Source organism: Oncorhynchus nerka, linkage group LG26 (assembly GCF_034236695.1).
Source record: "Oncorhynchus nerka isolate Pitt River linkage group LG26, Oner_Uvic_2.0, whole genome shotgun sequence".
Classification (NCBI taxonomy): domain Eukaryota; kingdom Metazoa; phylum Chordata; class Actinopteri; order Salmoniformes; family Salmonidae; genus Oncorhynchus; species Oncorhynchus nerka.
Genome location: NC_088421.1, coordinates 52,771,973 through 52,795,636, shown reverse-complemented (window position 1 = coordinate 52,795,636; position 23,664 = coordinate 52,771,973). Strand labels below are relative to the sequence as shown.

Sequence of the window (23,664 nt, the reverse complement as noted above, 5' to 3'; positions counted from 1 at the left end):
AGAACCAGTCAGTATCTGGTGTGGATCAGAACCAGTCAGTATCTGTATCTGGTGTGGATCAGAACCAGTCAGTATCTGTATCTGGTGTGGATCAGAACCAGTCAGTATCTGGTGTGGATCAGAACCAGTCAGTATCTGGTGTGGATCAGAACCAGTCAGTATCTGGTGTGACCACAATTTCCTTCACACTGCATGACACCTCCTTTGCATACAGTTGATCAGGCTGTTGATTGGAGCCCGGGAAATTTTATCCAACTCCTCTTCAATGGCTGTGAGAAGTTGCTGGATATTGGCGGGAACTGGAACAAGCTGTCGTACAAGTCGATCAAGAGCATCCGAACACTCCGAGCTCTTAGTTGTTTTGAATGCACTGAAGTTGGAGTTTCCCGAGTTCCCAGTTGTTTTGAAAGCACCGAAAGTCGGAGATTTCCGAGTTCCCGGATGTTTTGAACTCACTGATGTCGGAGATTTCCGAGTTCCCGGATGTTTTGAACTCACTGATGTCGGAGATTTCCGAGGTCCCGGATGTTATGAACGCGGCAAAAGCCCCAATTGAATGACGTACATATCGTGCGAGGATCGAGCTGAAAGACCCCTCCAACGGTGTGACGTAAATAAGAAGCGACGGTGAGCAGGCCTACGATATCAATACACAAAAATAGGACGGGGGAGAAATAAGGTTTTGTTGTTTTTGGTTAAATAAATCCGTTTGATTCAACGCAATGCCGAAAGTGAAAAGGAGCAGGAAACCACCTCCGGATGGCTGGGAGTTGATTGAACCGACATTGGACGAATTAGACCAAAAAATGAGAGAAGGTAATTTTAGCTAGGTAATAATGTTAGCCACCTAAGCTAGTTAAGTCCGTACCAAACGAGGCTCCGCTAACATCATGTCTACACAATGTTGACATTTGTTTAGGATATTTAACCAGTCAACTAGTACTCATTTCGCTAGCTATGTTACCGAGCTGTATGAATCTGACTTGGATCATTCCTGTTTTATGGTGTGACGAGCTGTGACAGCCAGATGTCTGCCGTTAACTTATTTACTCGTGTCCGTATGCTTCGTTTTTCCTATTGTGTGTTCTTGTTCAGATACCCTCGAAAATCATGCCCCAAAATGCTGACGTTATATAGGTACCTTCTAAGTTAACTACACTGAATAAAAATATAAACGCAACATGCAACAAATAAAATAAATGTTACCGAGTTCATATATAATGAAATCCTTAAACTGAAATAAATTATTTAGGCCCTAATCTATGGATTTCACATGACAGGGGATACAGATATGCATCTGTTGGTCACAGATACCTAATAAAAAAGTAGGGGTGTGGATCAGAACCAGTCAGTATCTGGGGTGGATCAGAACCAGTCAGTATCTGGGGTGGATCAGAACCAGTCAGTATCTGGGGTGGATCAGAACCAGTCAGTATCTGGGGTGGATCAGAACCAGTCAGTATCTGGTGTCAGAACCAGTCAGTATCTGGTGTGGACAGAACAGTCAGTATCTGGTTTGGATCAGAACCAGTCAGTATCTGGTTTGGATCAGAACCAGTCAGTATCTGGTGTGGATCAGAACCAGTCAGTATCTGGTGTGAACCAGTCAGTATCTGGTGTGGATCAGAACCAGTCAGTATCTGGTTTGGATCAGAACCAGTCAGTATCTGGTTTGGATCAGAACCAGTCAGTATCTGGTTTGGATCAGAACCAGTCAGTATCTGGTGTGGATCAGAACCAGTCAGTATCTGGTGTGGATCAGAACCAGTCAGTATCTGGTGTGGATCAGAACCAGTCAGTATCTGGTGTGGATCAGAACCAGTCAGTATCTGGTGTGGATCAGAACCAGTCAGTATCTGGTGTGACCACAATTTGGCTCGTGCAGCGACACGTTTCTCATAGAGTTGATCAGGCTGTTGATTCTGGTGTAATGTTGTCCCACTCTCTTCAATGGCTGTGAGATTGCTGGATATTGAGTGAAACTGGAACATGCTGTCCATCCAGAGCATCCCAAACATGCTCAATGGGTGACATGTCTGGTGAGTATGCAGGCCATGGAAGAACTGGGACATGTTCAGCTTCCAGAAATTATGTACATTATCATGCTGAAACATGAGGTGATGGTGGAGGATCAACAATGGGCCTTAGGATCTCGTCACGGGTATCTCTGTGCATTCAAATTGCCATCAATAAAATGCAATTGAGTTTGTTGTATGTAGCTTATGCCTGCCCACAACCACCATGGGGCACTCTGTTCACAGCGTTGACATCAGCAAACCGCTCGCCCCCACGATGCCATACACGCTGTCTGCCATCTGCCCGGTACAGTTGAAACCAGGATTCATCCGTGAAGAGCATAATTCTCCAGCATACCAGTGGCCATCGAAGATGAGCATTTGCCCACTGAAGTTGGTTACGAAAGCCGAACTGCAGTCAGGTCGAGACCCTGGTGAGGACAACGGGCACGCAGATGACAGTTTCTGACAGTTTGTGGAGAAATTCTTTAGCTGTGCAAACCTACAGTTTCCGGGTCGCTGGTCTCAGACAATCCCACATGTAAAGAAGCCGGATGTGGGGGCCTCCCGGGTGGCGCAGTGGTGAAGGGCGCTGTACTGCAGCGCCAGCTGTGCCATCAGAGTCCCTGGGTTCGCCGCCCAGGCTCTGTCGTAACCGGCCGCGACCGAGAGGTCCGTGGGGCGACGCACAATTGGCCTAGCGTCACCCGGGTTAGGGAGGGCTTGGTCGGTAGGGATGTCCTTGTCTCATCGCGCACCAGCGACTCCTGTGGCGGGCCGGGCGCAGTGTGCGCTAACCAAGGTGGCCAGGTGCACGGTGTTTCCTCCGACACATTGGTGTGGCTGGCTTCCGGGTTGGATGCGCACTGTGTTAAGAAGCAGTGCGGCTTGGTTTTGGTGGTGTATCGGAGGACGCATGACTTTCAACCTTCGTCTCTCCCGAGCCCGTACGGTAGTTGTAGCGATGAGACAAGATAGTAGCTACTACAACAATTGGATACCACGAAATTGGGGAGAAAAAAATCCCCAATTTTTTTTTTTTTTTTAAAGAAGCCGGATGTGGAGGACCTGGGCTGGCTATTATTATTATTATTACTATTATTATTATTATTATTATTATTATTACTATTATTATTATTATTATTGTTATTATTATTATTATTACTATTATTATTGTTATTATTATTATTATTATTATTGTTACTATTATTATTATTATTATTATTATTATTGTTATTATTATTATTATTACTATTATTATTGTTATTATTATTATTATTATTATTGTTACTATTATTATTATTATTATTATTATTATTGTTATTATTATTATTATTACTATTATTATTGTTATTATTATTATTATTATTATTGTTATTATTATTATTATTGTTATTATTATTATTATTATTATTGTTATTATTATTATTATTACTATTATTATTGTTATTATTATTATTATTATTATTATTACTATTATTATTATTATTATTATTATTATTACCTGTATTATTATTATTATTATTATTATTATTACTATTATTATTATTATTATTACTATTATTATTATTATTATTATTACTATTATTATTATTATTATTATTATTATTACTATTATTATTATTATTATTATTATTATTATTATTATTATTATTATTATTATTATTACTATTATTACTATTATTATTATTATTATTATTATTATTATTATTATTACTATTATTATTATTATTATTATTATTATTATTACTATTATTATTATTATTATTATTATTATTATTATTATTATTATTACTATTATTACTATTATTACTATTATTACTATTATTTGTGGGTGTTAAGCTGGTTGGACACACTGACAAATTCTCTAAAGGAAAAATTCTCTAAATGACGGAGGTGGCTTATGGTAGAGGAATGAACATTGAATTCTCTGGCAACATCTCTGGTGGACATTCCTGCAGTCAGCATGCCAATTTGCACGCTCCCTCACCTTGAGACACCTGTGGCGTTGTGTGACAAAACTGCACATTTTAGTGGCCTTTTATTATCCCCAGCACAAGGTGCACCTGTGTAACAATCATGCTGTTTAATCAGCTTCTTGATATGCCACACCTGTCAGGTGGATGGATTATCTTGGCAAAGGAGAAATGCTCACTAACAGGGGTGTAAACAAAAGTTGTGCACAATTTGAAAGAGATTCGAGGGTTTTTTTTGTTTATGGAAAATTTCCGGGATGAACCATGTTGTGTTTTTATATTGTTCAGTATAGTTAGTTTAGCAACCAACCAGCCGGCTAGTAGCTACTTAGCTAGCTACAATATAAAGGTGATGTATGAATGTGAATCTTGGATAACGGTTATCTTGGATAATGTGAATCTTGGATAACGGTTATCTTGGACAATGTGAATCTTGGATAATTCCTGTATTGTATTGATGACCAGCTGTGATTGTCTCCTTCCAGCCGAGACGGAGCCTCACGAGGGAAAGCGGAAGGTGGAGTCCCTGTGGCCGATATTCAGACTGCATCATCAGAGGAGCAGATATATCTTCGACTTGTTCTACAAGAGGAAGGCCATCAGCAGAGGTAGATATTACTGTTCTACAAGAGGAAGGCCATCAGCAGAGGTAGATGTTATAGGATGTTATAGGACAGGCTGCTGTAGTGACCTCCAGGACAGGCTCCTGTAGTGACCTCCAGGACAGGCTGCTGTAGTGACCTCCAGGACAGGCTGCTGTAGTGACCTCCAGGACAGGCTCCTGTAGTGACCGTGACCTCCAGGACAGGGTCCTGTAGTGACCTCCAGGACAGGCTCCTGTAGTGACCTCCAGGACAGGCTCCTGTAGTGACCTCCAGGACAGGGTCCTGTAGTGACCTCCAGGACAGGCTGCTGTAGTGACCTCCTGGACAGGCTCCTGTAGTGACCTCCAGGACAGGGTTAATGTTATGTAGTGTGTGTGTGTGTGTGTGTGTGTGTGTGTAGAGCTGTATGACTACTGTATTAAGGAGAGTTATGCTGATAAGAACCTGATTGCTAAGTGGAAGAAACAGGGATACGAGAACCTGATCGCTGTGTGTGTGTGTGTGTGTGTGTGTGTGTGTGTGTGTGTGTGTGTGTGTGTGTGTGTGTATAGAGCTGTATGACTACTGTATTAAGGAGAGTTATGCTGATAAGAACCTGATTGCTAGGAAGAAACAGGGATACGAGAACCTGTATAGAGCTGTATGACTACTGTATTAAGAAGAGTTATGCTGATAAGAACCTGATTGCTAAGTGGAAGAAACAGGGATACGAGAACCTGATCGCTGTGTGTGCTGTGTGTGTGTGTGTGTGTGTGTGTGTGTATAGAGCTGTATGACTACTGTATTAAGTGAGTTATGCTGATAAGAACCTGATTGCTAAGTGGAAGAAACAGGGATACGAGAACCTGATCGCTTGTGTGTGTGTGTGTGTGTGTGTGTGTGTGTGTGTGTGTATAGAGCTGTATGACTACTGTATTAAGAAGAGTTATGCTGATAAGAACCTGATTGCTAAGTGGAAGAAACAGGATACGAGAACCTGATCGCTGTGTGTGTCTCTGTGTGTGTGTGTGTGTGTGTGTGTGTGTGTGTGTGTGTGTGTGTGTAGAGCTGTATGACTACTGTATTAAGGAGAGTTATGCTGATAAGAACCTGATCGCTAAGTGGAAGAAACAGGGATACGAGAACCTGATCGCTGTGTGTGTCTGTGTGTGTGTGTGTGTGTGTGTGTGTGTGTGTGTGTGTAGAGCTGTATGACTACTGTATTAAGGAGAGTTATGCTGATAAGAACCTGATCGTGTGTGTGTGTGTGTGTGTGTGTGTGTGTGTGTGTGTGTGTGTGTGTGTGTGTGTGTGTGTGTGTGTGTGTGTGTGTGTGTGTGTGTGTGTGTGTGTGTGTGTGTGTGTGTGTGTGTGTGTGTATAGAGCTGTATGACTACTGTATTAAGGAGAGTTATGCTGATAAGAACCTGATCGCTAAGTGGAAGAAACAGGGATACGAGAACCTGTGCTGCCTTCGCTGCATCCAGACACGAGACACCAACTTTGGAACCAACTGCATCTGTCGAGTTCCCAAGAGCAAACTGGAGGTGGTGAGTACTACTACACAATACTATAGTACTACTACACTACTATACCATATCAATACACTGTACATCTGTAGAGTTCCCAAGAGCAAACTGGAGGTGGTGAGTACTACTACACAATACTATAGTACTACTGTACATCTGTACTACTACACAATACTATAGTACTACTACACTACTACACAATACTATAGTACTACTACACAATACTATAGTACTACTATACCATATCAATACACTGCATCTGTAGAGTTCCCAAGAGCAAACTGGAGGTGGTGAGTACAACTACACAATACTATAGTACTACTACACTACTACACAATACTATAGTACTACTACACTACTATACCATATCAATACACTGTACATCTGTAGAGTTCCCAAGAGCAAACTGGAGGTGGTGAGTACTATAGTACTACTACACAATACTATAGTACTACTACACTACTATACCATATCAATACACTGTACATCTGTAGAGTTCCCAAGAGCAAACTGGAGGTGGTGAGTACTATAGTACTACTACACAATACTATAGTACTACTACACAATACTATAGTACTACTACACAATACTATAGTACTACTAAATACTACACAATACTATAGTACTACTACACAATACTATAGTACTACTATACCATATCAATACACTGCATCTGTAGAGTTCCCAAGAGCAAACTGGAGGTGGTGAGTACAACTACACAATACTATAGTACTACTACACTACTACACAATACTATAGTACTACTACACTACTATACCACATCAATACACTGTACATCTGTAGAGTTCCCAAGAGCAAACTGGAGGTGGTGAGTACAACTACAGAATACTATAGTACTACTACACTACTATACCATATCAATACACTGCATCTGTAGAGTTCCCAAGAGCAAACTGGAGGTGGTGAGTACTACTACACAATACTATAGTACTACTATACCATATCAATACACTGCATCTGTAGAGTTCCCAAGAGCAAACTGGAGGTGGTGAGTACTACTACACAATACTATAGTACTACTACACTACTATACCATATCAATACACTGTACATCTGTCGAGTTCCCAAGAGCAAACTGGAGGTGGTGAGTACAACTACACAATACTATAGTACTACTACACTACTACACAATACTATAGTACTACTACACTACTATACCATATCAATACACTGTACATCTGTAGAGTTCCCAAGAGCAAACTGGAGGTGGTGAGTACTACTACACAATACTATAGTACTACTACACTACTATACCATATCAATACACTGTACATCTGTAGAGTTCCCAAGAGCAAACTGAGGTGGTGAGTACAACTACACAATACTATAGTACTACTACACTACTATAGTACTACTACACAATACTATAGTACTACTACACTACTACACAATACTATAGTACTACTACACTACTACACAAATACTATAGTACTACTACACAATACTATAGTACTACTACACTACTACACAATACTATAGTACTACTAAATACTACACAATACTATAGTACTACTACACAATACTATAGTACTACTATACCATATCAATACACTGCATCTGTAGAGTTCCCAAGAGCAAACTGGAGGTGGTGAGTACAACTACACAATACTATAGTACTACTACACTACTACACAATACTATAGTACTACTACACTACTATACCACATCAATACACTGTACATCTGTAGAGTTCCCAAGAGCAAACTGGAGGTGGTGAGTACAACTACAGAATACTATAGTACTACTACACTACTATACCATATCAATACACTGTACATCTGTAGAGTTCCCAAGAGCAAACTGGAGGTGGTGAGTACAACTACAGAATACTATAGTACTACTACACTACTATACCATATCAATACACTGCATCTGTAGAGTTCCCAAGAGCAAACTGGAGGTGGTGAGTACTACTACACAATACTATAGTACTACTACACTACTATACCATATCAATACACTGTACATCTGTAGAGTTCCCAAGAGCAAACTGGAGGTGGTGAGTACAACTACACAATACTATAGTACTACTACACAATACTATAGTACTACTACACTACTATACCATATCAATACACTGTACATCTGTAGAGTTCCCAAGAGCAAACTGGAGGTGGTGAGTACTATAGTACTACTACACTTCTACACAATACTATAGTACTACTACACAATACTATACCATATCAATACACTGTACATCTGTCCCAAAGAGCAAACTGCTACACAATACTACTACACTGTAGTACTACTGCACTATAATACTACTACACTATAATACTACTGCACTAGAATACTACTGCACTATAATACTACTGCACTATAATACTACTACACTATAATACTACTGCACTATAATACTACTGCACTATAATACTACTACACTATAATACTACTGCACTATACACATCACTACTGCACTATAATACTACTGCACTATAATACTACGGCACTATAATACTATAATACTACTACACTATAATACTACTGCACTATACACATCACTACTGCACTATAATACTACTGCGCCATAATACTACTGCACCATAATACTACTGCACTATAATACTTCTGCACTATACACATCACTACTATACTATAATACTACTGCACTATAATACTACTACACTATAATACCACTCCACTAGAATACTACTGCACTAGAATACTACTGCACTAGAATACTACTGCACTATAATACTACTACACTATAATACTACTGCACTATAATACTACTACACTATAATACTACTGCACTATACACATCACTACTGCACTATAATACTACTGCACTATAATACTACTACACTATAATACTACTACACTATAATACTACTGCACTATACACATCACTACTATACTATAATACTACTGCACTATAATACTACTGCACTATAATACCACTCCACTATAATACCACTACACTATAATACTACTACACTATAATACTACTACACTATAATACTACTACACTATAATACTACTGCACTATACACATCACTACTATACTATAATACTACTACACTATAATACCACTGCACTATAATACTACTGCACTATAATACCACTGCTCTATAATACTATAATACTACTGCACTATAATACTACTACACTATCATACTACTGCACCATAATACTACTACACTATAATACTTCTACACTATTCTACTACTGCACTATAATACTGCTACACTATAATACTACTGCACTACCACACTATAATACTACTACACTAACACTATAACACTATAATACTACTGCACTATAATACTACTGCTCTATAATACTACTGCACTATAATACTACTGCACTATAATACTACTGCTCTATAATACTATAATACTACTGCACTATAATACTACTACTGCTCTATAATACTATAATACTACTGCACTATAATACTACTGCACTATAATACTACTACACTATAATACTACTGCACTATAACACATCACTACTGCACTATAATACTACTACACTATAGTACTACTGCACTATAGTACTACTACACTATAATGCTACTACACTACTACACTACCACACTAATACTACTACACTATAATACTACTACACTATAGTACTACTACACTATAGTACTACTGCACTATACTACTACTGCACTATAATACTACTGCAATATAATACTAAAATACTACTACACTATAATACTACTGCACTATAATACTATAATACTACTGCACAGTAATACTACTGCACTATAACACATCACTACTGCACCATAATACTACTACACTACTACACTATAATACTACTACTACACTATAGTACTACTGCACTATAATACTGCTACACTATAATACTACTACACTAACACTATAACACTACTACACTGTAGTACTACTACTCTATAGTACTACTACACTATAATACTACTACACTACCACACTATAATACTACTGCACTATACACATCACTACTACACTATAATACTACTACACTATAATACTATAATACTACTGCTCTATAATACTACTAGACTAACACTATAACACTACTACACTATAGTACTACTACATTATAATACTACTACACTAGGCAGGGTAGCCTAGTGGTTAGAGCGTTGGACTAGTAACCGAAAGGTTGCAAGTTCGAATCCCCGAGCTGACACGGTACAAATCTGTTGTTCTGCCCCTGAACAGGCAGTTGACCCACTGTTCCCAGGCCACATTGAAAATAAGAATTTGTTCTTAACTGACTTAACTAGTTAAATAAAGGTCAAATAAAAAAATAATACTACTGCAATATAATACTATAATGCTACTACATTATAATGCTACTGCACTATAATACTACTGCACTATAATACTACTGCACCATAATACTACTGCACTATAATACTATAATACTACTACACTATAATACTACTGCACCATAATACTACTACACTATAATACTATAATACTACTGCACTATAATACTACTACACTATAATACTAGAATACTACTGCACTATACACATCACTACTACACTATAATACTACTGCACTATACACATCACTACTACACTATAATACTACTGCACTATAATACTACTGCACTATAATACTACTGCACTATACACATCACTACTACATTATAATGCTACTGCACTATAATACTACTGCACTATAATACTACTGCACCATAATACTACTGCACTATAATACTATAATACTACTACACTATAATACTACTGCACCATAATACTACTACACTATAATACTATAATACTACTGCACTATAATACTACTACACTATAATACTAGAATACTACTGCACTATACACATCACTACTACACTATAATACTACTGCACTATACACATCACTACTACACTATAATACTACTGCACTATAATACTACTGCACTATAATACTACTGCACCATAATACTACTACACTGTAATACTACTACACTATAGTACTACTGCACTACACTATAATACTATAATACTACTGCACTATAATACTACTGCACCATAATACTACTGCACTATAATACTACTGCACCATAATACGACTACACTATAATACTACTGCACTATAACACATCACTACTGCACTATAATACTACTGCACTATAATACTACTGCACTATAACACATCACTACTGCACTATAATACTACTGCACCATAATACTACTACACTATAATACTACTGCACATAATGCCACTACACTATAGTACTACTGCACTACGCTATAATACTACTACACTATAATACTATAATACTACTACACTATAATACTACTGCACTATAATACTACTGCACTATAATACTACTGCACCATAATACTACTACACTATAATACTACTGCACCATAATACTACTACATTATAATACTACTGCTCTATAATACTATAATACTACTACACTATAATACTACTACACTATAATACTACTACACTATAGTACTACTGCACTACACTATAATACTACTACACTATAATACTATAATACTACTACACTATAATACTACTACACTATAATACTACTGCACCATAATACTACTACACTATTCTACTGCACTACACTATAATACTACTACACTATAATACTATAATACTACTGCAGCATAATACTACTACACTATAATACTACTGCACTATAATACTACTGCACTATAACACATCACTACTGCACTATAATACTACTGCACCATAATACTACTGCACTATAATACTACTGCACTATAACACATCACTACTGCACTATAATACTACTGCATCATAATACTACTACACTATAATGCTACTGCACCATACTACTACTACACTAATACTACTACACTAGTACTACTGCACTACACTATAATACTATAATACTACTGCACTATAATACTACTGCACCATAATACGACTACACTATAATACTACTGCACTATAACACATCACTACTGCACTATAATAATACTACTCACTTATAATACTACTGCACTATAACACATCACTACTGCACTATAATACTACTGCACCATAATACGACTACACTATAATACTACTGCACTACGCTATAATACTACTACACTATAATACTATAATACTACTACACTATAATACTACTGCACTATAATACTACTGCACCATAATACTACTACACTATAATACTACTGCACTATAACACATCACTACTGCACTATAATACTACTACACTATAATACTACTGCACCATAATACTACTGCACTATAATACTACTGCACTATAACACATCACTACTGCACTATAATACTACTGCACTATAATACGACTACACTAATACTACTGCACCATAATACTACTACACTATAATACTACTGCACTATAATACTACTGCACTATAACACATCACTACTGCACTATAATACTACTACACTATAATACTACTGCACCATAATACTACTACATTATAATACTACTGCTCTATAATACTATAATACTACTACACTATAATACTACTGCTCTATAATACTACTGCACCATAATACTACTACACTATAATACTACTACACTATAATACTATAATACTACTACACTATAATACTACTGCACTATAAAACTACTGCACCATAATACGACTACACTATAATACTACTACACTATAATACCATACTACTACTGCACTATAATACTACTGCACTATACACTATAATACTACTACACTATAATACTACTACACTATAATACTATAATACTACTGCACTAATACTACTGCACTATAATACTACTGCACTATACACATCGCTACTACACTATAATACTACTGCACTATAATACTACTGCACTATAATACTACTGCACTATAATACTACTACACTATAATACTACTGCACTATAATACTACTGCACTATAATACTACTGCACTATAATACTATAATACTACTGCACTATAATACTACTGCACTATACACATCACTACTACACTATAATACTACTACACTGTAGTACTACTGCACTAATACTACTACACCATAATACTACTACACCATAATACTACTACACTATAATACTACTACACTATAATACTATAATACTACTACACTATAATACTACTGCACCATAATACTACTACACTATTATACTACTACACTATAATACTATAATACTACTGCACTATAATACTACTGCACTATACACATCACTACTACACTATAATACTACTGCACTATACACATCACTACTACACTATAATACTATAATACTACTGCACTATAATACTATAATACTACTGCACTATAATACTACTGCACTATAATACTACTGCACTATAATACTATAACACTACTACACTATATAATACTACTACACTATAATACCATAATACTACTACTACACTATACTACTACTACACTATAATACTACTACACTATAATACTATAATACTACTACACTATAATACCATAATACTACTGCACTATAATACTACTACACTATAATACTACTACACTATAATACTACTACACTGTAGTACTACTGCACTAATACTACTACACTATAATACAACTACACTATAATACTACTACATTATAATACTACTATATTACTACTACACTATAATACCATAATACTACTGCACTATATAATACTATAATACTACTACACTAATACTACTACACTATGTTACTAGGTGTATTCATTAGTGCACACCGTAGCAAAACATTTTGCAACGAGAACGATGGTTCCTTATTGGACAAATTCTCTCTCTCTCTCTGTCTCTCTGTCTCTGTCTCTCTCTCTGTCTCTCTCTCTCTCTGTCTCTCTCTCTGTCTGTCTCTCTGTCTCTCTCTCTCTCTGTCTCTGTCTCTCTCTCTGTCTCTGTGTCTCTCTCTGTCTCTGTGTCTCTGTCTCTGTGTCTCTCTGTCTCTGTGTCTCTCTCTCTGTCTCTGTGTCTCTCTGTCTCTGTGTCTCTCTCTCTCTGTGTCTCTCTCTCTCTGTGTCTCTCTCTCTCTGTGTCTCTCTCTCTCTGTGTCTCTCTCTTCTCTCTCTCTCTGTCTCTCTCTGTCTCTCTCTGTCTCTCTCTCTGTGTGTCTCTCTCTCTGTGTCTCTCTTCTGTCTGTCTCTCTTCCTCTCTGTCTGTCTCTCTTCTCTGTCTGTCTCTCTTCTCTGTCTGTCTCTCTCTCTGTCTCTCTCTCTCTCTCCAGGGGAGGATTATAGAGTGCACCCACTGTGGCTGCCGTGGCTGCTCGGGCTGAATCGTCAGGATCATCGCCTGGCTGTTCTACTCTGGCTCGTCTAGTCAGGTCTGGATCGCCTGGCTGTTCTACTCTGGCTCGTCTAGTCAGGTCTGGATCGCCTGGCTGTTCTACTCTGGCTCGTCTAGTCAGGTCTGGATCGCCTGGCTGTTCTACTCTGGCTCGTCTAGTCAGGTCTGGATCGCATGGCTGTTCTACTCTGGCTCGTCTAGTCCGGTCTGGATCGCCTGGCTGTTTTGCTGTGGGGATCGTCTAGCCTGGCCTGGCTGTTCTGGATCGCCAGTTATTTTCTACGGGACATCAGGGCTCATCTACTCCACCTGTGTGCTTCATTACCCTGGAGCGTCTAATCTCAAATACACCCCTACTCTCTAGCCCCCTACTCTCTAGCCCCCTACTCTCTAGCCCCCTACTCTCTAGCCCCCCTACTCTCTAGCCCCTACTCTCTAGCCCCCTACTCTCTAGCCCCTACTCTCTAGCCCCTACTCTCTAGCCCACTACTCTCTAGCCCACTGCTCTCTAGCCCACTACTCTCTAGCCCCCTACTCTCTAGCCCCTACTCTCTAGCCCACTACTCTCTAGCCCAAAACTCTCTACTCCCTAGTCTCTTGCCCCTACTCTCTACCCCCTACTCTCTACCCCCTACTCTCTACCCCTACTCTCTACCCCTACCCCAGCATAGGGGTGTCTTTGTGATTGGGCAAGGTTATTGTTACCATTCCAGCTGTTTAGTACACACGGTGGTCATTATTAAGTGCTATTGTACCTCATTTACAATGAAGAGGGCTGTGGGACAGGGAAGGGTGGGATGGGGGGGCCTTTTTCCTGCTGTTGAACATGTCATTGCTTTCAACCTGATGTACCTTTTTTTATAATTTCAATTAAAACTCTCTTGTTTTAAATAATGCCGTCTGTGTGTATGTGTCACGAGTGGGATCTGAACCGGGTCTCCGCGTTGGAGAAACCAAGCATCTTGACCATGGGACCAAGAGGTCACTGTGAATTCACCATGGCACGGCTGCCTCATCGGACCAAGAGGTCACTGTGAATTCACCATGGCACGGCTGCCTCATCGGGACCAAGAGGTCAATGTGAATTCACCATGGCACGGCTGCCTCATCGGACCAAGAGGTCACTGTGAATTCACCATGGCAATGTGAATTCACCATGGCACTCCTCATCACACCAAGAGGACAATGCCTCATCACACCAAGAGGTCAATGTGAATTCACCATGGCACGGCTGCCTCAAGGACAATGTCATCGAAGAGGTCAATGTGAATTCACCATGCCTCATCACACCACTGTGAATTCACCATGAGGACAATGTGAATTCACCATGGCACGGCTGCCTCATCACACCAAGAGGACAATGTGAATTCACCATGGCACGGCTGCCTCATTAGACCTTGGACCAGACACCTCTCTGCAGAGGTCAGAGTCTGAATGAGTTCTGAGACAATAAACCAGACTCTCTGGTCTCTGAATGAGTTCTAACAACATCTCTTCTAGTCTCTAACAACATCTCTTCTAGTCTCTAACAACATCTCTTCTAGTCTCTAGTCTCTAACAACATCTCTTCTAGTCTCTAGTCTCTAACAACATCTCCTCTAGTCTCTAACAACATCTCTTCTAGTCTCTAACAACATCTCTTCTAGTCTCTAACGTCTCTTCTAGTCTCTCTAGCATCTCTTCTAGTCTCTCTAGCATCTCTTCTAGTCTCTCTAACATCTCTTCTAGTCTCTCTAACATCTCTTCTAGTCTCTCTAACATCTCTTCTAGTCTCTAACAACATCTCTTCTAGTCTCTAACAACATCTCTTCTAGTCTCTAACAACATCTCTTCTAGTCTCTAACAACATCTCTTCTAGTCGATCTAATACTAGAACACTGGGTTCCACCATCTCTGACCTGTTTACCTCAATACATTAATACTAGAACACTGGGTTCCACCATCTCTGACCTGTTTACCTCAATAGATTAATCTAGAACACTGGGTTCCACCATCTCTGACCTGTTTACCTCAATACATTAATACTAGAACACTGGGTTCCACCTTGACATCTCTGACCTGTTTACCTGAATACATTAATCTAGAACACTGGGTTCCACCTTGACATCTCTGACCTGTTTACCTCAATACATTAATACTAGAACACTGGGTTCCACCTTGACATCACTGACCTGTTTACCTCAATACATTAATACTAGAACACTGGGTTCCACCATCTCTGACCTGTTAACCTCAATATATTAATACTAGAACACTGGGTTCCAGCATCTCTGACCTGTTTACCTCAATACATTAATCTAGAACACTGGGTTCCACCATCTCTGACCTGTTTACCTGAATACATTAATGCTAGAACACTGGGTTCCACCATCTCTGACCTGTTAACCTCAATACATTAATACTAGAACACTGGGTTCCACCATCTCTGACCTGTTTACCTCAATACATTAATACTAGAACACTGGGTTCCACCATCTCTGACCTGTTTACCTCAATACATTAATTCTAGAACACTGAGTTCCACCATCTCTGACCTGTTTACCTCAATATATTAATCTAGAACACTGGGTTCCACCTTGACATCACTGACCTGTTTACCTCAATACATTAATGCTAGAACACTGGGTTCCACCATCTCTGACCTGTTTACCTCAATACATTAATACTAGAACACTGGGTTCAACCTTGACATCACTGACCTGTTTACCTCAATACATTAATACTAGAACACTGGGTTCCACCATCTCTGACCTGTTTACCTCAATACATTAATACTAGAACACTGGGTTCCACCATCTCTGACCTGTTTACCTCAATACATTAATCTAGAACACTGGGTTCCACCTTGACATCACTGACCTGTTTACCTCAATACATTAATACTAGAACACTGGGTTCCACCATCTCTGACCTGTTTACCTCAATACATTAATCTAGAACACTGGGTTCCACCTTGACATCTCTGACCTGTTTACCTCAATACATTAATACTAGAACACTGGGTTCCACCATCTCTGACCTGTTTACCTCAATATATTAATCTAGAACACTGGGTTCCACCATCTCTGACCTGTTTACCTCAATACATTAATACTAGAACACTGGGTTCCACCATCTCTGACCGGTTTACCTCAATACATTAATCTAGAACACTGGGTTCCACCATCTCTGACCTGTTTACCTCAATACATTAATACTAGAACACTGGGTTCCACCATCTCTGACCTGTTTACCTCAATACATTAATACTAGAACACTGGGTTCCACCGTTTCTGACCTGTTTACCTCAATAGATTAATCTAGAACACTGGATTCCACCTTGACATCTCATACCTGTTTTCCTCAATATATTAATCTAGAACACTGGGTTCCACCATCTCTGACCTGTTTACCTCAATACATTAATACTAGAACACTGGGTTCAACCTTGACATCACTGACCTGTTTACCTCAATACATTAATACTAGAACACTGGGTTCCACCATCTCTGACCTGTTTACCTCAATACATTAATACTAGAACACTGGGTTCCACCATCTCTGACCTGTTTACCTCAATACATTAATCTAGAACACTGGGTTCCACCTTGACATCACTGACCTGTTTACCTCAATACATTAATACTAGAACACTGGGTTCCACCAACTCTGACCTGTTTACCTCAATATATTAATCTAGAACACTGGGTTCCACCATCTCTGACCTGTTTACCTCAATACATTTAATACTAGAACACTGGGTTCCACCATCTCTGACCTGTTTACCTCAATACATTAATACTAGAACACTGGGTTCCACCATCTCTGACCGGTTTACCTCAATACATTAATCTAGAACACTGGGTTCCACCATCTCTGACCTGTTTACCTCAATACATTAATACTAGAACACTGGGTTCCACCATCTCTGACCTGTTTACCTCAATACATTAATACTAGAACACTGGGTTCCACCGTTTCTGACCTGTTTACCTCAATAGATTAATCTAGAACACTGGATTCCACCTTGACATCTCATACCTGTTTTCCTCAATATATTAATCTAGAACACTGGGTTCCACCATCTCTGACCTGTTTACCTCAATACATTAATACTAGAACACTGGGTTCAACCTTGACATCACTGACCTGTTTACCTCAATACATTAATACTAGAACACTGGGTTCCACCATCTCTGACCTGTTTACCTCAATACATTAATACTAGAACACTGGGTTCCACCATCTCTGACCTGTTTACCTCAATACATTAATCTAGAACACTGGGTTCCACCTTGACATCTCTGACCTGTTTACCTCAATACATTAATACTAGAACACTGGGTTCCACCTTGACATCACTGACCTGTTTACCTCAATACATTAATACTAGAACACTGGGTTCCACCATCTCTGACCTGTTAACCTCAATATATTAATACTAGAACACTGGGTTCCAGCATCTCTGACCTGTTTACCTCAATACATTAATCTAGAACACTGGGTTCCACCATCTCTGACCTGTTTACCTGAATACATTAATGCTAGAACACTGGGTTCCACCATCTCTGACCTGTTAACCTCAATATATTAATACTAGAACACTGGGTTCCACCATCTCTGACCTGTTTACCTCAATACATTAATACTAGAACACTGGGTTCCACCATCTCTGACCTGTTTACCTCAATACATTAATTCTAGAACACTGAGTTCCACCATCTCTGACCTGTTTACCTCAATATATTAATCTAGAACACTGGGTTCCACCTTGACATCACTGACCTGTTTACCTCAATACATTAATGCTAGAACACTGGGTTCCACCATCTCTGACCTGTTAACCTCAATATATTAATACTAGAACACTGGGTTCCACCATCTCTGACCTGTTTACCTCAATACATTAATACTAGAACACTGGGTTCCACCATCTCTGACCTGTTTACCTCAATACATTAATACTAGAACACTGGGTTCAACCTTGACATCACTGACCTGTTTACCTCAATACATTAATACTAGAACACTGGGTTCCACCATCTCTGACCTGTTTACCTCAATACATTAATACTAGAACACTGGGTTCCACCATCTCTGACCTGTTTACCTCAATACATTAATCTAGAACACTGGGTTCCACCTTGACATCACTGACCTGTTTACCTCAATACATTAATACTAGAACACTGGGTTCCACCATCTCTGACCTGTTTACCTCAATACATTAATCTAGAACACTGGGTTCCACCTTGACATCTCTGACCTGTTTACCTCAATACATTAATACTAGAACACTGGGTTCCACCATCTCTGACCTGTTTACCTCAATATATTAATCTAGAACACTGGGTTCCACCATCTCTGACCTGTTTACCTCAATACATTAATACTAGAACACTGGGTTCCACCATCTCTGACCGGTTTACCTCAATACATTAATCTAGAACACTGGGTTCCACCATATCTGACCTGTTTACCTCAATACATTAATACTAGAACACTGGGTTCCACCATCTCTGACCTGTTTACCTCAATACATTAATACTAGAACACTGGGTTCCACCGTTTCTGACCTGTTTACCTCAATAGATTAATCTAGAACACTGGATTCCACCTTGACATCTCATACCTGTTTTCCTCAATATATTAATCTAGAACACTGGGTTCCACCATCTCTGACCTGTTTACCTCAATACATTAATACTAGAACACTGGGTTCAACCTTGACATCACTGACCTGTTTACCTCAATACATTAATACTAGAACACTGGGTTCCACCATCTCTGACCTGTTTACCTCAATACATTAATACTAGAACACTGGGTTCCACCATCTCTGACCTGTTTACCTCAATACATTAATCTAGAACACTGGGTTCCACCTTGACATCACTGACCTGTTTACCTCAATACATTAATACTAGAACACTGGGTTCCACCAACTCTGACCTGTTTACCTCAATATATTAATCTAGAACACTGGGTTCCACCATCTCTGACCTGTTTACCTCAATACATTTAATACTAGAACACTGGGTTCCACCATCTCTGACCTGTTTACCTCAATACATTAATACTAGAACACTGGGTTCCACCATCTCTGACCGGTTTACCTCAATACATTAATCTAGAACACTGGGTTCCACCATCTCTGACCTGTTTACCTCAATACATTAATACTAGAACACTGGGTTCCACCATCTCTGACCTGTTTACCTCAATACATTAATACTAGAACACTGGGTTCCACCGTTTCTGACCTGTTTACCTCAATAGATTAATCTAGAACACTGGATTCCACCTTGACATCTCATACCTGTTTTCCTCAATATATTAATCTAGAACACTGGGTTCCACCATCTCTGACCTGTTTACCTCAATACATTAATACTAGAACACTGGGTTCAACCTTGACATCACTGACCTGTTTACCTCAATACATTAATACTAGAACACTGGGTTCCACCATCTCTGACCTGTTTACCTCAATACATTAATACTAGAACACTGGGTTCCACCATCTCTGACCTGTTTACCTCAATACATTAATCTAGAACACTGGGTTCCACCTTGACATCACTGACCTGTTTACCTCAATACATTAATACTAGAACACTGGGTTCCACCATCTCTGACCTGTTTACCTCAATACATTAATCTAGAACACTGGGTTCCACCTTGACATCTCTGACCTGTTTACCTCAATACATTAATACTAGAACACTGGGTTCCACCATCTCTGACCTGTTTACCTCAATATATTAATCTAGAACACTGGGTTCCACCATCTCTGACCTGTTTACCTCAATACATTTAATACTAGAACACTGGGTTCCACCATCTCTGACCTGTTTACCTCAATACATTAATACTAGAACACTGGGTTCCACCATCTCTGATGGGTCCGGTTTACCTCAATACATTAATCTAGAACACTGGGTTCCACCATCTCTGACCTGTTTACCTCAATACATTAATACTAGAACACTGGGTTCCACCATCTCTGACCTGTTTACCTCAATACATTAATACTAGAACACTGGGTTCCACCGTTTCTGACCTGTTTACCTCAATAGATTAATCTAGAACACTGGATTCCACCTTGACATCTCATACCTGTTTTCCTCAATATATTAATCTAGAACACTGGGTTCCACCATCTCTGACCTGTTTACCTCAATACATTAATCTAGAACATTGGTATCCAGGATTAACTTTTCGTATTTAGTCTCTTAATAACGGCATAAGGGTGAACACATGTTGATTCTTGGGATGAATGAGCCAATTAGAAGCTGGGGATGAGTATGTAAATGTCATATTTCAGTTATTTATTTTGTAATAAATTTCCACAAATTTCTAAGAACCCGATTTTGCTTTGTCATTATGGGGTATTGTGATGTCATTATGGGGTATTGTGATGTCATTGTGGGGTATTGTGATGTCATTATGGGGTATTGTGTGTAGATTGATGACAATTTTAATTTGAAAAAAAAAACCATCTGAATCAATTTCAGAATAAGGCTGTAATGTAACACAATGTGGGAAACGTCAAGGGGTCCTGCATTAAAGACATTTGATGAGGCCTACATTAAAGACATTTGATGAGGCCTACATTAAGACATTTCATGAGGCCTGCATTAAAGACATTTGATGAGGCCTACATTAAAGACATTTGATGAGGCCTACATTAAAGACATTTGATGAGGCCTACATTAAAGACATTTGATGAGGCCTACATTAAAGACATTTGATGAGGCCTACATTAAAGACATTTGATGAGGCCTACATTAAAGACATTTGATGAGGCCTACATTAAAGACATTTGATGAGGCCTGCATTAAAGACATTTCATGAGGCCTACATTAAAGACATTTCATGAGGCCTAAAGACATTTAATGAGGCCTGCATTAAAGACATTTGATGAGGCCTACATTAAAGACATTTGATGAGGCCTGCATTAAAGACATTTGATGAGGCCTGCATTAAAGACATTTGATGAGGCCTACATTAAAGACATTTGATGAGGCCTACATTAAAGACATTTGATGAGGCCTACATTAAAGACATTTGATGAGGCCTACATTAAAGACATTTGATGAGGCCTGCATTAAAGACATTTGATGAGGCCTACATTAAAGACATTTGATGAGGCCTACATTAAAGACATTTGATGAGGCCTGCATTAAAGACATTTGATGAGGCCTGCATTAAAGACATTTGATGAGGCCTACATTAAAGACATTTCATGAGGTCTACATTAAAGACATTTGATGAGGCCTGCATTAAAGACATTTGATGAGGCCTACATTAAAGACATTTGATGAGGCCTGCATTAAAGACATTTGATGAGGCCTACATTAAAGACATTTCATGAGGCCTACATTAAAGACATTTGATGAGGCCTGCATTAAAGACATTTGATGAGGCCTGCATTAAAGACATTTGATGAGGCCTGCATTAAAGACATTTGATGAGGCCTGCATTAAAGACATTTGATGAGGCCTGCATTAAAGACATTTGATGAGGCCTAAAGACATTTCATGAGGCCTGCATTAATGACATTTGATGAGGCCTAAAGAGATTTCATGAGGCCTGCATTAAAGACATTTGATGCCTAAATACATTTCATGAGGCCTGCATTAAAGACATTTCATGAGGCATACATTAAAGACATTTCATGAGGCCTACATTAAAGACATTTCACGAGGCCTGCATTAAAGACATTTCATGAGGTCTACATTAAAGACATTTCATGAGGCCTACATTAAAGACATTTCATGAGGCCTACATTAAAGACATTTCATGAGCCCTAAAGACATTTCATGAGGCCTACATTAAATACATTTCATGAGGCCTGCATTAAAGGCATTTCATGAGGCCTACATTAAATACATTTCATGAGGCCTGCATTAAAGGCATTTCATGAGGCCTACATTAAAGACATTTCATGAGGCCTGCATTAAAGACATTTCATGAGGCCTACATTAAAGACATTTCATGAGGCCTACATTAAAGACATTTCATGAGGCCTACATTAAAGACATTTCATGAGGTCTACATTAAAGACATTTCATGAGGCCTACATTAAAGACATTTCATGAGGCCTAAATACATTTCATGAGGCCTACAGTAAATACATTTCATGAGGCCTACATTAAAGACATTTCATGAGGCCTACATTAAATACATTTGATGAGGCCTACATTAAAGACATTTCATGAGGTCTACATTAAAGACATTTCATGAGGCCTAAATACATTTCATGAGGCCTACATTAAAGACATTTCATGAGCCCTAAAGACATTTCATGAGGCCTACATTACAGATATATGCTCTGTTGTGTAAATAAATTAAACTAGCTCCAGTAGGCTAATATTTTTG

The 23,664-nt window shown here is 38.7% G+C and overlaps 1 protein-coding gene across 1 annotated transcript; it reads left to right on the top strand.

Annotated features, from left to right (window-relative positions):
- The first annotated feature begins 607 nt into the window (after positions 1-607).
- bud31 (BUD31 homolog) lies at positions 608-14,681 on the top strand. The gene is made up of 4 exons (XM_065010890.1): positions 608-816; positions 4,477-4,599; positions 5,959-6,125; positions 14,240-14,681. Exons 1-4 carry the CDS (start codon positions 723-725, stop codon positions 14,288-14,290), a joined length of 435 nt encoding a protein of 144 aa, XP_064866962.1. The 5' UTR covers positions 608-722; the 3' UTR covers positions 14,291-14,681.
- Positions 14,682-23,664: the final 8,983 nt, after the last annotated feature.